This window comes from Ictalurus furcatus, chromosome 5, assembly GCF_023375685.1.
Source record: "Ictalurus furcatus strain D&B chromosome 5, Billie_1.0, whole genome shotgun sequence".
Taxonomy (NCBI): domain Eukaryota; kingdom Metazoa; phylum Chordata; class Actinopteri; order Siluriformes; family Ictaluridae; genus Ictalurus; species Ictalurus furcatus.
Window position 1 is genome coordinate 29022407 of NC_071259.1, and position 19037 is coordinate 29041443.

At 37.1% G+C, this 19037-nt stretch overlaps 1 protein-coding gene across 1 annotated transcript in view; it reads right to left on the minus strand.

Moving 5' to 3' along the window:
• The window catches only part of kcnd1 (potassium voltage-gated channel, Shal-related subfamily, member 1), a 68655-nt gene that overhangs the window by 12853 nt on the left and 36765 nt on the right, over nt 1-19037 (minus strand). The window contains exons 2-3 of the mRNA XM_053625644.1: nt 1882-2044; nt 576-659 (exon numbers count right to left, since the gene is read on the minus strand). Coding sequence (XP_053481619.1) covers nt 576-659; nt 1882-2044 — 247 coding nt within the window. The remainder of the gene's footprint in view (nt 1-575; nt 660-1881; nt 2045-19037) is intronic.

A 19037-nucleotide genomic window follows, 5' to 3' on the forward strand; every position in this document is an offset into this window, starting at 1 on the left:
GTTATAAAGAAGAGATCCCTGATTTGGGAAAGTTGTTGTTTTGAAAGATGAGTAACTTTAGGAGTTGAATAATGTTAAGTTCTGCAAATAGCTATTTGTTGTTGTATTTTGTGAATAAAAATGACTTATTTAATCCAGTGTTTCCAGGGGTATAGTGGTGGGGTTGACGTAAAATATTTATAATTTGTAAAAATAAATAAATAAATAAATAAATAAATAAATAAATAAAAATCTAATTTTATTCTTAAACAATAATACTAACAATAATAATAATAATAATAATAATAATAATAAAAGCGGCCATGCCCACTTTTGGTTTAAATAGTGGCATTGCCGTATACCTTATACTAGAGAGGATCTGCAGATGGTTCAAATTAAAACAATATTCATCTTTATCTCAATGATGTCAGACGAAAAAACACCACCGGCACAAACTACTGCGACAAGACAATCCCATTAACACACAGCACGTCATGTGAGTATACAGCAAACAAACAGTGTCTCGGTGTTTGTTTCTCAAAACCCACAGAGAGATCCCATTCCTTCAGACTGCATACCGGCACACAGTTACTCACCAGTAGTCCCCCTTCATCTTTGAACTGCAGGAACGCATTAGTGGTTCCTTTCTTAGCCAAGCGAATCCTGGCCAGACGCACTTTCTGTAAAACAGAGGAAACCTCGTTTCAAACTGCTGCATCAGCACTTATCCCAAAGTGGTGAAGTGGACTGCTAGTGCAAAAATATATAAAGCCGTGTTTGTGGAAACTCTAACTCCATTTACTTCGGAAAGCATCTGCTGTGTTTAGGTAACACAACAATCATAAAAAATTTTATTTATATATATATATATATATATATATATATATATATATATATATATATATATATATATATATATAAAGACTGTTGAGTGCAAAGACTTATGTATACCATTAGAATAACATAATGAAGACAAAGATTTTAGTAGAATTTACAGCAAAAACACTAAGTGTGAGGTTTCACAGATATAATTAAGGAAACAACACGCAATTGAAAAATCCTATAGTGTATGTTAAGATTAAAAAAAATAGTGGTGAAAATGACACTGCTTTTACAATTTATTTTTATAATATTTTTATGACGTATTATGCTTGCTCATTTCATATGTCATATTCACCATCAATCTTCTGTTTTTATTATTATTATTAATAATAACAACAATAATAATAATATGAATACTACTACTAATAATAATAAGAAGAAGAAGAAGAAGAAGAATAACAATAATAATAAATATATATTTATTTTTACATGTTTTTGTTAGCTTATTTATATTTAGTTAATTATTAATACATGCATTTATAGGTTATACTTATTTATAAGTAAACAAACAAACAAATAAATGAGTAAGTAAGTAAGTAAGTAGGTCAATAAATATATACATACATACATGCATACATACACAAATAAATAAAAATATAAACAAATAAATGTCATCGTCGGAACCAATCAATATCTGCTGTTTTGCCCAACAGTTGCTATTTCATTTCACCTTAAAAAAAAAAAAAAATTCCAGTAAGCTTTCTAAACTTTGCGTTCTGAACCAGGCATATCTTTAATGATTTTTGTTTCTGCTTTGCAATTAATTTGTAATTGTAATTTTTGTCACTGTAATTCTGAATGGGACATAAAGTTTCTCTGGTTCTGAAATTGACTTCATCATTAAAAAATAGGAACTACATAGAAATACACCTGGAACTATAGGGCATAAGTTCTCCCTATTAAAAAGTCTATTGGGTCTATTGTTGTCTTCTTGTTACTACTACCTGTCCAATTATATAAAATCTGTAAAACTGTCACACAAAAAAAAGCTCTTGCTGCTTGCACAATCTCTCTCTATACCTGCTGGGCACGCATCTTGTCAGCTCTCTGGTTCTGATGGTAGATGCGACTGAAGTTGGACACTATGACAGGAACAGGAAGTGCGATCACCAGGACGCCACTCAGAGAGCAGATGGAGCCGAAGATTTTCCCGGCAATGGTGTTAGGAACCATGTCTCCATATCTACAACACCCAACAGACACATACACTTAGACACACGAGGTCAGGACAACAGTGTTATACATAATGAGGTAATGCAACATACAACATTTTATACAACATATACCAGGATGAAATAAGTGAAGCCTACACAGGGGACATTGAAGCAATAACTGTATAAGCAGCTAGTTTGTGCTGCTTATACACTAATGAACACTTTGTTCCTGAGATTTTTGGTGGAAATTTTACTCTGGAAGACAGAATGGGGGAAAAAAAAAATGGCAACCAGTGAATATTCCTGACATAAAGAATGACATAAAGCCATTTCCAGGTCCAAACGCTCCTTCAGATCCCAAAAGCGAAAAGTATCTTTAAAGTTGACATTTAAAGACGAAATACCACGAGCTGGCTAAAGTATTTCTAAAAAACCAAACAAAAAAAAAAACAAGAACGTAGACAAAGATGAAAAACTAAATATGTATCAGCCAGGTTTTGAAGTGATAGTGAAGTTGAAGACATATAATGATCTGCCACCCCCCGGCTAGCTACAGACGTGTCATTGGGCTAATATATACACATTACTAGCAATGTCTTTTAGAAATGTTAGGGTGAGAGTTAAATTGTTTTGAATATAGGTGCACGTTGAGGGTCAGTCAGTGAGCTACAGGACCTGCGAGAACATCAGCATAAACAAGTGCCATTATATATGCCATCATATCATATGGCAGCTTTATTGATTTGTTTGGAGAAGAATGTGTCCCGCACCGACCCGGAGTGCATGTCGATGAGGGCGAGAACACCGAAAACAGACAAAATTGCAGCCAAAGAGTGTTTGAGATGAAAGATTTGCAGTTGATGTTAATGTTGCATGGTTTGGATTTGAACCTTCTGAACCTGACTGAGGTGGAGTTTGGTAGGCAGTGTACACTGATATATCTTGAATATATGAAATTCTGTGAAGTCTGACATTTTTAATGCTATGAGCTGAACTGTTCGTGTTAATTCATTGTGTTAGGATGGTGAGTGTGTGTGAGACTCATTGTGTGTGTGAACAAGGTCCTAGATTTTTACTGATTTCTTTCCAAAAATGATTCTAAAAGTCTATTTTACTGAAGCTTTTGTACTAATTGGATGAAACTCTTTGGGAAAATGCATATTGGTTCTTCCATCCTCGGGGATCCAAAGCTCATCTCTAATAGCCCGCTCATTTAGCACAACTCATTTAGCAGAGAGAATCCTTTTTAACAGCGGCGCCTGTAGCGACAGACAGGAAACACCTACAGTACATGCTCTAATCTATATTATATCTATATCTGGAATCTGTATTTTCACACACACACACACACACACACACACACACACACACACTCACACTCACACACACACACACACACACACATCCTAACATGCTTAAGGTGTACGCAGGTGTGTACAGTCAGAGACACACACACACACACACACACACACACACACACACACACACACACATACACACACACACACACACACACACTGCAGCTGTGTTCTTGCTGTAATAATTCCCTGTCCTCCTACACACTGGTGGATCATTAACTTCCTCACAGGGCTCTTCATATTTTTGTTTTGACCCATAAATCAGGCTGGCAGGCCGAACGATGACACAAGTTGAACTCAGACAGGAGAAGCCGTGCTCCAATCCTCCTACATCAATCAGATGATTAGCAGCCAATCACAATGAGTCATAATGGCTCGAGGTCGTGATGTCATCATCGATGAAAAAAATCCACAGTGCTAAATGAAAGGCAGAAGCAAAAATTGCAGACAACAGGAATGAGAATTTCTAACTGCGCAGTGACTGATCATTTATGACTGTGATATGTTTTAAAATGTTTTATTGATGTTGTTTTTTTATTTAATGTTTAATAAATAAAAAAAAACTCTTTTAAAACTTTTTTATTAATGTTTTTTTATATATTTCTTCCACCCTTATATGTATTGTTTTTTGTTTAAGTCCTTATCTGATTCTTAATCTTTTATGTAATGCAATTTAAGATTTTTTTTATTGTAAATGAAATTTTATATTATTATTATTATTATTATTATTATTATTATTATTATTATTATGGGCTAAGTAGTGAATGTGCATAGACACCATATTTTTATTGCCTACCTGATTATTATTCTTCTTCTTGTTCTTTCTAGTTTGTCCATTGCAGCCCATAGAACTGTCTGGTAAAACCTTGTGAAATTTGGAACACTGATTGGGGAGGGTCTAAGGAACATTCTGACCAAATTTGGGCCAAGTGCTACAAATGTTCTAGTGCCACCACTGGGTCAAATTTGGGCCTAATTTGAAGTGCATTTATGGCCATAACCTTTGAACCATGTGTCCAAAATTTTAAATCCAGGCATCCCTGGAGTACCTGTGTCAAGACGAGTTCAATGCACCCTTTGATGTCAATTTTCACCTAATTCGATTTTCCGGCATCTTGGATTATGTCAAAAACTGCTTTTTCGCTACTCTCCTACAGATTTTGTCCAATCATCACCAAATTTGGCATACATCATCTTCAGAGTAAAAATCATTAAAAGAATTTGAATACTCCAATCAGTTTGCTCATAATGGGCCGACAAATCTGACAGCAAAGGGAATGGCTCTGGATCCAGTGTGACACTCACCAGGATAAAGCAGTTACTGAAAATTAATTATTGGAAGGTGGGATCCAGAGACTATCACAATAACACCTCAGTGAGGTAAGAATACACCCTAGATGGGAAACCAATCCATGCATACATCTAGGGGAAAATTAGCACAGCCTACTCACTGAACAGCATGTTTTTGGGAGGTTGGAGGAAACCAGAGGATCTGGAGGAAACCCACATGGACATGGGGATAAGATATGAAACTCCATACAAACAGAAACCCAAGCCCAGCGATCCTAGAGCTGTGAAACAGCAACATTACCCACTACACCACTGTGCCACCAATAATTGCAGATGAATTTAGGAAATTATGTAAGAGTGTAAACTATTGCTAACAATGACTGTGGTCATAATCATTCCCATATCTGGAATAATAATGTCTTTGAAATTCGCATGTCTCCTGATTGTCTAGTTAAAGTTTGTGCAAATATAATTAACAATACACAGTGAAAGTAACACCAGGTCATTGTGTTAGAAAGAACCCTAACCCTAGAAATTTTGGATTATTAGCAGCAGCTTTTACGACACTAATCTAACATTTGCAAGACACTCCCATCCTTCAACATGTTGCTCTGACAGTTGAAACTGGCTCAGCACTTTACAGCAGCCAAAGACAAACCAGGCGCCAAAGAACTAAGCAGCGGCTAAGAGCTTGAAGTGTGTGTGAGAGAGAGAATGAAAGAACCCTATCAGAGCACACTTACATATTCACCTCATGTACTGTTGTTTCACCGGGAGGAATCTGCAGATGGCTCAAATTAAAACAATATTTGTCTTTATTACAGTGATGACAGACAAAAACATAACCTACACTCTCTCTCTGTTGCTGTGGTTATGCCAACTACTACCTCAAGAAAATTCAAGCAAGCTGTTTCATTCTTTTTTTCTTCTTCTTTCTTTCTTTCTTTTTTTCTTTTTTTTAAATAACAGTCATTCTCAGTCAGTTCTGGGAGATCCCTGTTTCCCAGTCTTTCCCAGTGTGTGTAGCAACTAAAATCACTCAATTCAGTAGTGATCAATGATATCATGTGACAGCTTAGCATGTAGCTAAATCATGCTACATGACCAGAATATCTTTATCACTGGAACCCTCACTGAGAATGGACTGAGATGGCATAAGTAAAAGAACACATCCATGCTCAAATCAATACTATTAGCAATATTTCAAAGTGCAATCTGTCATTTTTAGATGTATTTCTAGACCTGTAATAGTGAGAGAATTTTAAAAGAAATATCTCAAGAAAAACTGTCATTCATAATATTTTGGTTTGCCAATGTTTTCCTTGCAATCGCAATTCACCTTACAGGCAGCAGAGGGCTCTAAAAAAAATACAAGCTTCTCCTTTAATGTTTTCAACAAAGTATGAAGCCTGCATTATTAAGGCAAGACAGAAGAGGTGAACAGGGTCTTTAAAAAATAAATAAATAAATAAATAAATAAACAATAGCTTTCGCAATCAATACTAGCCAGTTGATTGCTGATAGTTAAGTGTGTGTAGACTCTTCTCTGTTATAGGGCTTTACACAGAATATTTGAGTTCCTTTAAACAGAGATCTAGCTACAGGACAGGCAATGCAAGCAATTACTAAAGTGATGTGCATGGGTAATGTACAACGCTATACCAGGAACCTCCCTAAAGGAGGTGTCCATCTCACTAACATGTGGGGCTTTTAAAATTGCAGAGAATGTTACTAGTCCGGAAGCCAGAAAAGAAAGAGAGACCAAGAAGAAGAGGAAAATAGGAAGCAGAACTATGGCAAGTGGTAGAGATAATCTAATAACAGAATAATTAAAGATGTCAACTGTAGGCTCAAATAGAAAATAATGTAACGCTAGACAGGTTTGGAATGCGTAATATTCATTATTTAGATAGCTTTCCTCCCAGCTTGGTCTTTTAAGGTATATACAGTATGAAAGTATTGATGAAGTCAATACTTTTCGAAAAGGTATTCAGTTGTAGCATGTATGATGAAATGATGGTTTATCTAATTGGGAAACTTGATCTAGCATGCAGAATATAACACTAACCCATTCAGACGGTCATATTTTATACTCTGTTAGCTTAGCCATACGACTTAGCTCAGTCCTATTTTATACTCTGTTGCATTGTCTAATGCATTATATTCTTCCATTACAGTTAAATGATAATGTAAAAAAAAAAAAAAAAATTCTTTATAAAGGCATCTGGGTAACATAATCCTTGCATTTCCCTCCCTGTGTTCTCCACAGTCTCCAGAAACAATTCTGCATCACAGGGACAAGTTGATGATGAAGAAGCTTCAAGATTAAGATTCCCCTCCTTCTGAACTACTGATCTCAAAAAAGAAAGCAAAATGGAAAATGGACAAGATTTACTCCACGCCATACGCTTGCCTTCTCTTTATATAATGTCACATTCATTCTGTTCCTCCTTCACTTCCCCACTCCCCCTCAGCAGCCCTGGAGCTGCATCAGTCCACCTCCTAATCTCATTCTGTGCTGGAAAACCTCCAGTCCAGGGAAGACAAGAAGATCAGGAGATGGCTTCAGGCACACAGATAAGGCACAAAAAAAAAAAAAAAAAAAAAAAACAGACACAGATTTGTAGAACCAGGATGCCTGTTATTCTTATCTTGCTTTGCTTTTCTCTCTGTCGTGTTCTGTGCATGCAGATGTTCATTAACATTACAAAGCATCGCCACTGTGCTGGATGGAGGAGGTTGTTATATAAAAGCCTTCCAAAACTCTTCTTTCCTAGACTGAAACCGTCACTATTTCCATTTAAAGTGGATAAATATTTTGGAATACTTTTAAAAATGGACAGTTTGACAGTTGCAGTGATATTTGTCAATTAAAATAAACTGATTCTGTTTGCAGATTCGGAATAGACTTGAACGTATCCTAAACACTACAGTCTGTTGAAAGTCTTGATCTTATTACCACCAAAAAAGTATGCTACGGACAAGATGTGGCATTTAATGTTACCATAACAATGAGAAGCTAGCAAGGCTGGCCAAATGTACTGTTGAACAGATATTTTGTTTGCTTTGAAGTATTATCACAATGATTGAAATAATCCGATCCAACGTTGTAGGATTTAATGTGTAACATTAAATTTGTTAGTTTGTTGCAGTCACTTTAATGCTAAATGCTAACTAGACCCTAAATGAATGTTTTCATGCTTGATTATTCTTTTATTTTGTCATGTCAGTGCCAATTTCCACTGGCCAGAGTTCTCCACTGGCCAGAGTTCATCACACTCTCAATAAATGGCCGAACTGGACTCCCTTTCCATCTTCTCCTGTCTTTACCTCCATTTGGTTTTGATAAGAGATAAGATCTCTACTGTGGGACGCACGGTGGCTTAGTGGTTAACACGTTCGCCTCACACCACCAGGTTTGGGGGTTCAATTCCCGCCGCTGCCCTGTGTTTGTGGAGTTTGCATGTTCTCCCCGTGCTGCAGGGGTAGTATAGTAGTGTGTATTGGGTAATGGGTGTGTGTATGTGATTGTGCCCTGCGATGGATTGGCACCTTGTCCAGGGTGTACCCCGCCTTGCGCCCGATGTTCCCTGGGATAGGCTTCAGGTTCCCCGTGACCCTGAAGGATATAGAAAATGGATGGATGGATGGATAGATGGATCTCTACTGTATACTGTGTACTCTCTGTTCCTCTAATAATGGCCTTCTCTCTATTCCGTGCACCTCCATATCTTCTGTGGGTATATATATGTGTGTGTTTGTGTATACACAATGTGTGTATATACTGTGTAAAGTGACCTTGGGTCTGAGAAAGGCGCTATATAAATAAAACTTATTATTATTATTACTGATATTGGCCTGATATATGCCTGTCCTGTTGACAACAATTTCGGAAGTACCCTTTGGACTATTGTGTTTGACCCTGGATACTCTTTGTGATAAACCTCATGCAAATGGATCCTAATCATTGAGTCCTGTTCGGAACACATAGCTACTAAGACACTTGAAACTCTTTGAGAGATGTAACGTGAAGTGTCATTACACAGCATAAATTAACACAGTGCTGTAAATCCCTTCTGTGTCGAGGAGAATGTGCCACTACTTTAAGTTTCCTATAATAGAAAGTGTTGGACAGAAACTGCAGAGACGAACATGCTGCCTGGCCTAGATGGCAGCCCAAAAAGGGGTCAAGGAGGTTTATGAGAGGTTCACAAAAAAGATGAATTGGAACGGGGGAGGTGAGGGGTGGGGGGTGATGAAAACAGAGAAATGAGATGGAAGAGGAATTGTATAGATAATTAGGAACAGAGTGAAAAGAAGCAGTGTGAGAAGAAAGGGGATAACAACAGAGAACTCATTAAAACATTTCATTTAGCCACAGATTTATGTTGGAGGATTTTTTTTTTTTTTTTTTTTTTTAAAGAAAACGTGATAGAAAGGGGGACAGGAGGGGAAAAGAGGGAGAGAGAAATAACCAGTGAAAATGGAGAAAAGGGAAGACGATGAGCAAGAAAAAGAGAGGCAAAGGTAGAAATGAAGCCAGAGAGGGATGAAGTAAGTACTGAGAGAAAGCGAGAGAGACAGAAACGGGGGGGGGGGGGGGGGGATAGAGAGCAGAAGGGACAACAACAGATAATGCATTATTGTTTTTCCATTTAGCACTAGACCCGGTGTTACAAATGCAGAGGCGTAGATAGGCACAAGCATTTTATTACAAAAACCAACAGCTTAATATCTGCAACTGTAGATATTGAAAATTAACAGTACTACACACTACTACAGAGATGTAAAAGGCAAACACCAAAAAAGACTAAAAAGGCTAATAACTACACTGGAAGTAGCAGTATAAGAGAGAATATGCTGTACTGTAATGATAGCAAGTCACAGATAGATATGTGCTGTATATACCAATAAGAATGCATGGGCAGAGAAAAATAGCAACTAAGAATAAAAATAAAGGCAGCAGGGTGAGATCATAACAATTCAATTCCATTTCATTTGTATAGCGCTTTTAACAATGGACATTGTCTCAAAGCAGCTTTACAGAAACATATAAACACAGGATAGAGATTTTAAGTGTGTGAATTTGTCTCTAATGAGCGAGCCGGAGGTGACGGTGGTGAGGAAAAACTCCCTAACATGATATGAGGAAGAAACCTTGAGAGGAACCAGACTCAGAAGGGAACCCGTCCTCATCTGGGTCACAACGCATAGTGTGAAAGTAAAGAAAAGTTCATTATGGTTTAATATGAAGTCTGTTTTGTTGAACTAGTCCACTGTTCACTAAAGGAGACTTGAGAGCAAAATTGTATATGGAAATTGGAGTCCTAAGGCCATCGCAGCAACCGTAACACACTGAAAGATCTGTGTGTTCCACAAAACAACCCGTTATGTTGTGTTGCTTTGTCTAAAACACCTGATTATCTCTATAAAGAGTAATGTAAATATGGGACGAGTCTACAGTACATAGGGTAAGTATGTTAAATTTGTGTTACTTAAAGGAGAACATACTATTTATCAGTTCATAGTTTCATTTAATGATGTGGAAACAACGGTTACCTGTTTTGTTTTGTTTTTCTGAGAACGCACAAAGACCCCTTTCCTGTAGACTTTCCCATGTTGGAAAAGGTCCTGACTGTTACGAAGTGCTGACACTGGAGACTCCGTCCATAAATGTTAAATAAACAACTCTTTATAGAAAATGTCATAAAATCATGTCAAAGCAATACATATTCTTTGTTAAATAACAGCATGTTTTTAATCAGTTGATTATTATACTATATTTATTATAATACTTTGTTTATGTGGCGTGTCCACCATAAATGTCCCTGTGTAACTGTTACTATAGAAATGATAACATATTAGAACTCATGGTATAACTCTAGCATATGTACATTCAGTACACACTGATCTATTTTATTGTCCCTATTTATTTTAATTATTCCTATTTATCTTGTGTTGTGGAATTATTATATTATGGAAATTCTTTTCTTGTCTTTGATGTGCTGCTGTGTCAACTTGAAAATTCCCTATACCGAGGATCAATAAAGGTCATTTATCTTATCTTATCTTATCTTATCTTAAAATGAGCACATTAAAAAAAAAAAAAAAACTGCAATTTACCTTATAACTAGAACTTTGTAAGAGCTGCTGTTATAGAAAATGAATCAACACCGCTTGACCAATCAGATTCAAGAATTCAACAATGCTGTGGTATGATTACAGATAAAAGCATGAACTATACAAAATTTTATGCTTAATTTACAAATATCTTCGAATGCTGTACAAAAAATCGAAACGTGTTGAAATTCTGGTCTGAGCTACACATTGTAAAACCGGATAAGTTCATTTAACTCAAAAAATTTGAGGAAACTAATTACCTCAAACATTTTTAAGTTGATGAATCAATTTCTTTAAGCCAAATACACTTCAATAGAGTTAATGGAGTTAAATTGTTGTTATATTTAAGTGTATTTGGTTTAAAGAAATTGATTCATCAACTTAAACATTTTTGAGGTAATTAGTTTCCTCAAATTTTTGGAGTTAAATAAATTTATCCGGTTTTATAGTGTAATCGCACATAGTTGCAGATGTAGTGGATAAAGTGCACTGGTTGAAAAACACAGGAATATTAGTTTAAATTATGGCAAATTGCATGTTCTAGGTCCATATCCCAAATGGCCGAATGTGCAGGAGGGTGCCTGGTAAGATTGTTTAAAAAAATATATATATATATATATATTTTTTACATGAGCAGGCTTTGATAAGTGTTAAACATAAAACAAAACATGATACCGTCACGCTGTAATGCTAAGCACGGCTTCCTTTTTTTCTGATAAGTAAAATATAGAATGCCTTCATCCTCAAACGGAGCTATTTCTGGGCTCTGTGAAGTTGACCAGCTTGTATTTCCCTCAGCACAGAGACGGCATTGCAATATCACTTTTCCCACTCAGCACTTAAACTTACAGTTATATCCAGCAACTGCAGTACAGATGCAATTAAACTGTCCAGAGCTTTCAACATCTTGATCTTATGCTTCAGCACGTGAGGAGAGTGTATGCTGAAGGATTTTTCTCTTTACATGGTGCCAGAGAGGGTACATGAAAACACTGCCTTATTTAGGGATGGATAGAGAGAGACAAAGTGTGTGTGGGCCACTAATCCAAAAAAAACAACAACAACAACCCACTGAATTTCCTGTGCCTTTTCAATGCAATCGATGTCTTGGCAGTAAGCAAACGTCCCGACTGCCAATTCCACACACAGCGACACCAGGCATTTTGGACACCATGTTAATATTTATACATTTATTTCCTTTCCTTAGGCTACAATTTTCTTGATAAAGAGCTCTACATTGACAACCTGCTGCTAATTTTCAAGCAGTTGCACAAGTAAAGCCACTAAAAACCCCGTTCGGACATTATCAAATCATCATATCTATAATCGACAGCTAGTATCATTAGCATGCTAATGAAGGGTTATACTGTAGATATCTGATATATTAGTCACTCAGTAATGTCAGTAAACCAACACAGGTTTTTTAATCTTGATTGTATGTGACAGATCTGATTAAAGCAATCCCAAAATTGTTGCTTAACACCTCACGTCTCATTCAAATCTGATTTTTCCAATCATCTGTGACTGGACGTAATCTTATTTGGGTAATTACTGCTGTGATAATGAGTAGGGAATTAGATGCCTAATGTTTAGCACACCTGAGCACCATCAACGAGTGCTTAACATGAGAGACACCAGCAGTATTAGCTACAAGAACACACCAGTCGGTGATCACGTTTGAGCCCGACTTATTTATATACATTATTATTAATTATACGACAATTGTTGATTTTTAAAAAAATCTGAATCATCAGAAGGGGTTGATTAAAATTCTATAACAGTAGCTACATGGTTTATATTAATGTACTTGTATATGTTAATATGTTGTAACAGGTAGCACTTAGAATTTTATGAAGGACACTGAACAGTAATGTGTAATCATTGATATTTCTGTGAGGAGATGTTTATTTGACATTTTTGGAAGGAGTCTCCAGTGTCAGCACTTTGTAACAGTCAAAGGTAATGCTGTTTCGGTTCATGCGAAATTCTTGAAGACATGACGAGCTACATTATTGTTATGAATTTCAGGAGAAAGTAAAAAAAAAAAAAAATTAAAAATATAGGCTGGTGATGGCATGACTTTTTATAGCTGCTATAACATGTGATAACAGAAACTAGGGCTTTAAAGACCAAGAGTGTTGGTTCTCATTCTCTTATCCGAGTCAGACACAGGCCACCATTCGGACTTTCGCTATTTTGGGGCTGAACAGAAGTGTGTCAGACGGTAACACAGCACCGTGTCAACACTTGTCATCAGTCAAAGAAGTTAAGCGCTGCTGTCAGCAACAGATCAGTCGACAAATCTGTGTAGGAATGGTTGTAATGCTTCTTCATACTATCGCCAACTCACCAACTCACATTTATCTTTATTTTTTCGATTAAATGTGTGAAACTGTTTCAGAATGAATATGAATATATTTAAATAATATGAATATGAATTTATTTTTTTAACAAAAGTTGTTCTCTCGAGATCACAACGTATTTTTCTCTTATTTCGAAATACATTATTAGGCATACATATACATCACGTATGAGTACATCAGTTTAGAAGATGGCTAATGCAGTAGTAGAGTTATGGCCGTACAGCACTGAGGTTGAGAGATTGATCCTGAGCTTGGGGGTAGATTTTGACAATATCTTTCCCAAATTTCCCCTTCAGTATGAATAAAGTCTGTCTATCTATCAACCTATTTATCTTTCTAGTTCCCTTGTGGATTAGTAGTCATCATGTGGCGTTCTCACCGTGGTCCAGGTTCGATTCCCGACAGGGAACCGACCCCAGCCACCGAAGTGCTGCACAAAACAGAGCACTCGCAGTGTTTGTCCCAAGCCTGGAAAACGGGGAGGGCTGTGTCAGGAAGGGTATCCGACATAAAACCTGTGCCAGAATCAAAATATGTGGACAGGTGAACCGCTGTAGCGACCCCGAATGGGGAAAGCTGAAAGAGGGGGGAAAAGCTAGCTAGCCTTATGTTTATCAGTGCTAGACCATTTACAAAGTAGAACTATAGTGATCCTGAACGAGTGGACACTTTCAATGTCAGCCAGTTTCACATGTTGTCTGAGAAAAGAAACTCACTGCAGTGTTCATGACAATACGTTGTATATAATGTACAACAATGGTATATTTCTAGGTCAACGTCTCAAGAGATCGACACCATTTTTTGACATGGTCTAGCACTCACAAATTACATACTAGATAGGTGTACCTTACTGACCCAGACAGGGAAATGTGGATATTGTTAAACTCAGAACCCCTAGGATCAAACCCTCGACCTTGGTGCTGTTTCGGCCATAACTCTAGCACTGTACCAGCTATCTTCTGGTAATGTGCTCCCTGATTAAAGTAAAAACAGATGCACTCCTCCATAGTGTTAGAAAATGTACATAAATCAAATCGTGATGGTGAAGACTCTCTCACAGTTACATGTTTTATTTGTATCCCAACTTTAACAATAGACATGATCACTTTACAGAAATCTAGATGTAGCCTAGATTTAGATCCCGAATGAGCAAGCCAGAGATGACAGCGGTGAGGAAAATCTCCCTGAGACGACACGAGGAAGTAACCTTGAGAAGAACTAGACTCCAATGGGAACTCTTCTGGGTAAATTATAAATCATTTTATATATCTATATATATATATATACACAGGTGTAGCGGAGTCAAGGTGTTAAGTGTGTTGAAAGGATGTTCAGTATGAGCAGAATTTTTGTAATATTTGTATAGTACTGGTAGCTCAGTGACAGGAATTTGATGGTCTTCCCAGTGCTTTTCCTGGCTGATGGTGCAGCATGTTGCTATGGGTGATTTATCTCTTTCTAAAGCAAAAACCAAGGATTCAGGGTGATAACATCCACACATCTCACATTACACCAACAGAATTATGAGTTTGTCCTCGAAGTAGCCCCGGAGACCATTAAACAGCGAACAGTGATGAACATACTCCTGCTCTGGCCCATGCTCATGTAAAAGTCATTTAAAAATTCAATAGTGCTCCGCTTTCAAAGAGGGCCGTAAAAACGGAGGTGCAAAAAAACGGGATTGTGTTCTGACATGAGGTCGAGTCGCTCGAAATCGATGCACTTGAGGTGATCGTTAGCGCAGGCCTGGGGGCGTCGGAGACATAGTGCTGAGAGCCGTTAAAGAAAAGGCGCGTGGTTTCCGCTGATAACCCGGCAATTTACTGTTCAGTGTCGTGGAGATGACTGTGTCTCTGCATACCTTTCAGGAGAGAAAACTGTCCTCGCTGTGAATTAAAGCACACAGCTAGCGCTGTCACACTCTTGTTTCTCAGAATGCAGAATGTGCAGTTTGTTGTCTCATAAAAAAGACAAGGCTGTGTGTGTGTGTGTGTGTGTGTGTGTGTGTGTGTGTGTGTGTTGTGTGAAACAACTTTGTCACAACCGGCTAGTTCATCCTCATAGGATGGATGTAAAATTGAATGAAATTGGAGAAACCAGTTGTTTGTTGTTACTGAGATTAAAGGTAGGGTTATGGTTCAAATTAGGATGAAGTCTAGAAAATTAGGTAACTTGCATATTAGGGCTGCAACCAATAATGTGTTCTAAACAGATACAAGTAGGAAGCGCGCTATACGCTTGCCAGAAAGGTTCACAGGGCATCTGGTTGAGGCTTGAGGTGTGCTTCAGGAGCCTGTGGTATGCCACAAGCTTTGAGCAGGAGCTTTTCACTTTCAAGCAAGCAGTCAGACGTGAAGCTCGCAGGATAAATAATGCAATGCGTTTAAAGGGTTCATTCATTCATCCTTAGTAACTGGCTGGTCCTGATCGCAGTGGTTCAAATTCGTTTAAATTAACTACATTTGTTCGAAAATGTTGTGGGCAGGTACAAACAAAAATACAAACTGTGCTAGTAGGATTTAAATAATAATAATAATAATAATAATAATAATAATAATAATAATAATAATAATAATAATAATAATAGACCAGCACACAACACTATTTGAGACTAATTATGAACTCAAGTGATGTAGCTGAGGTTGAGGAACTTCTTCCCAGTGTTTTCCAGGGTTTCCAGGGGCACGATACAGATATGGATATTTGGAGTACTAAACAGGTGCAGATACGGAGTGTGTCACTGCATAATGTCCCCATTAAATTTATACAATATATTGTTAAAATCAAAACTAACAAATTGTATGCAGTAAAGTTTTAGAGCATTTATGGGGCATTCATGGGCGGCTGTGGCTCAGGTGGTAGAGCAGGTTGTCCACTAATTGTAGGGTTGGCGGTTTGATTCACGGCCCACATGACTCCACATACCAAAGTGTCCTTGGGCAAGATGCTGAACCCCAAGTTGGTCCCAATGGCAAGTTAGCACCTTGCATGGCAGCTCTGCTACCATTGGTGTGTGGGTGAATGAGACACAGTGTAAAGCACTTTGGATAAAAGTGCTATATAAGTGTGCCATTTAAAATATTAGCAAAGAATGCTTTTAGGGCTCACCAGCTCAAACCGTTGTAGTAAAATAAGTTGAAAAATACTTTTGTAATGAAGGAAAGGCTCAGACCGATGCAATTGTAGTTCAGTTTTGCATTACTGAGAGAAGTGCAAACAAATCCAAATCGTCAGGCAGGTTCAAGGTCAGGAAACAGGCTAAAGTCAGGCGATCAACCAACAGGAAAAACTAGACAAAGATTAATCACAGGAACCAAGAAACTTAGCAATGTCAAACCAGGTCAGTGAAGATCAGAAAGGAGGCTTGGTAACAAACTTGAGTGTATACTCCGAAAGGTTGTGGTGAGCGAAAGTCTCTTTTAAAGAGAACCGAGGAGTGTAGTCTGGGGCGGCCATCTTTGTAGGCAGCGCTGTATGTTGGGAAATGACGTTCGCTGACTGTGACGACTTTGTACAAGTAAATGTATAAGCTTCTTGATATCAGTTTGTGGGGTTGGGGATTATTTTGGGTTTGAATTTCCCTGAAATATTCATTTATTCATGAGTGGTGAAGAAATGACAAATAACATTGTTTGTATTGTTATACGTGTATAATCCATTGTCCTGAAATGGCACAAAAACAGACAAGAGAGTTCAAAAACTGCATGACAGCTATTTTCAGAGAACCGTAAATAAAACAACAAGAAAAAAAAAAAGAATGTTGTTGCCCTTCCTTATCAGACATGACTTGATTAACTAGAATGATTTAGCGTCCTTGTACAGAAGGTCAGACTGTCAGTCTACCGAGGCCACACACACTCAATGCCAATCCATTAAAAACAGATCAGAATGGCTTCAGTTCCCTATCACTGGGAAACTCATGCAAGGAAACTGACACAGACTATTTTCATCATTTTGGGCCAGTATTCCAAACTTAAACTCTCCTTTCTGGTGGGGAGTGTGTATTATTATTATTTTTTAATTTAGCCCTAGGCTTACTTGGAATCGCTATATAATACAGAGTGAATGTAGACATTGGAGTTTAGGTTGTTTTTGGTGGAAACTGTCAAAAAAATAAATTAAGTCTGTGGGAATTCACTTTAACTTGCCCGAGAGTAAATCGATTTTAAATGCTACCAAGCACCATTCTTGTTGGAATCAAACAGTAAATCCTTCTGGGAAGATCACCCGAAAATGAATGTAAGCACACTGTAAATGGTATATGGCATATCAAAGTACAGGGTTTTCATACTACTACTACTAATACTATTACTACTACTACTACTACTACTCCTACTACTACTACTACTATTACTACTACTACTACTACTACTGCTAATAATAATAATAATAATAATAATAATAATAATAATAATAATAATAATACAACTACTACTGCTCATAATTATTATTATTATTATTTATTTATTTATTTATTTATTTATTTACATCACATTTAAAGGTGCTGTTTGTTTTGAACTTTGTTACCCCAATCACAAAAATTGCCTGTTTAAAATTTTTAAATTCTGTTTAAAATTTTCCAGCCAGGAAATGGGTTCTGCTTCCAGCTATAAATGTTTTCAAGCTTTTCCATCTAATTAGGTATGAATATTGCAAACTGCGCCTTTAAAAACAAGTTATCAAATTGTTAACTTGATACACCACTGTATCGAATAACAATCGAATAACAATCGAATTAGAACAAATCATAATGCAAAGAGTAAATAAGTTTAAGCAGATTACAATACAAAGAGAGAAAATAATTGCAAGCAGTGGTCCATGCAGTAAATATTTAAATATTTAAAATATTGGCAAATACAGCTTGTGAGCTTGCCAGTCAAAAGCATTGTAGTAAAATATCTGCGAAAATACATAGTATAAGTTTCTTGATATCAGTTTATTGGGTTGCGGGTTATTTTCAGCATGAATTCCCCTGAACTATTAATTAATTCATGGGGGGTTACTATAACACACATACAGTGCACCTGCTTATACAGTATACATGTCTAATAGCATTGTTTTGTGCAAGAAGTGTGGTATAATAATGTTCACCAATCCATATTTAAAAGCATTTGACACAAACAACAACTGAACCGGATGTTATGGTGATAAACAGGATTAACCAACCAGGATCATGCATTTGTTTGAAAGCTTCTAGGCATATAATAACACTCTGAGCTAAGGGACGTGGAGGTGACAGGCAGTGAAGTACCGGAGGTTTAGTGCTGGAGGAGAAAAAGAGGCAGATCTGGTTTAAGTAATTTTCTAGAATGCTATTTTGACCATTTTTAGCGGAACTGTTACAAATGTACTTTGTTTGCTACACCATTCTGCTATGAATATAGCAAGATTGGTGGTAGATTGTGCCTTAATTAATTAAATGACAAATTCTGAATACCATCCCCACGTCTACTGCTGTGTGGCATCCATGCAAAACGCATAAGTACTCTGTTTAGCCGCTAATGCTCATCAGTGTTAAAAATGACACTGAAAGGAATCCAAACACTGGATTATATTAGCAGAGTGGAGCCAAAAAAAAAAAAACACCCAGGAGAATACATTGAAGCTATTTTGCATTCCCTTCTGTATATGTGCACATCGGCACGCACTTTCTTCAGCCATGCATGCTTGTTTGGGCATAAAACCTGTGTTAACATTCAATTAGGCAGCTATGCTCAGTGACGTGTCGCAACATGTGTCCGAAACTGGGGTCAGAGGTCATAGCTACTGTACTAAAAGCAATATTTATTGCTTTGTCAGCCTCGAGAAGCACTGAAGCACATATTCCTGGTCTATCTATCATGGATTACCTGTTCCAGTGCATGCGGTACAACTTGTAAATGTGCTTGGAG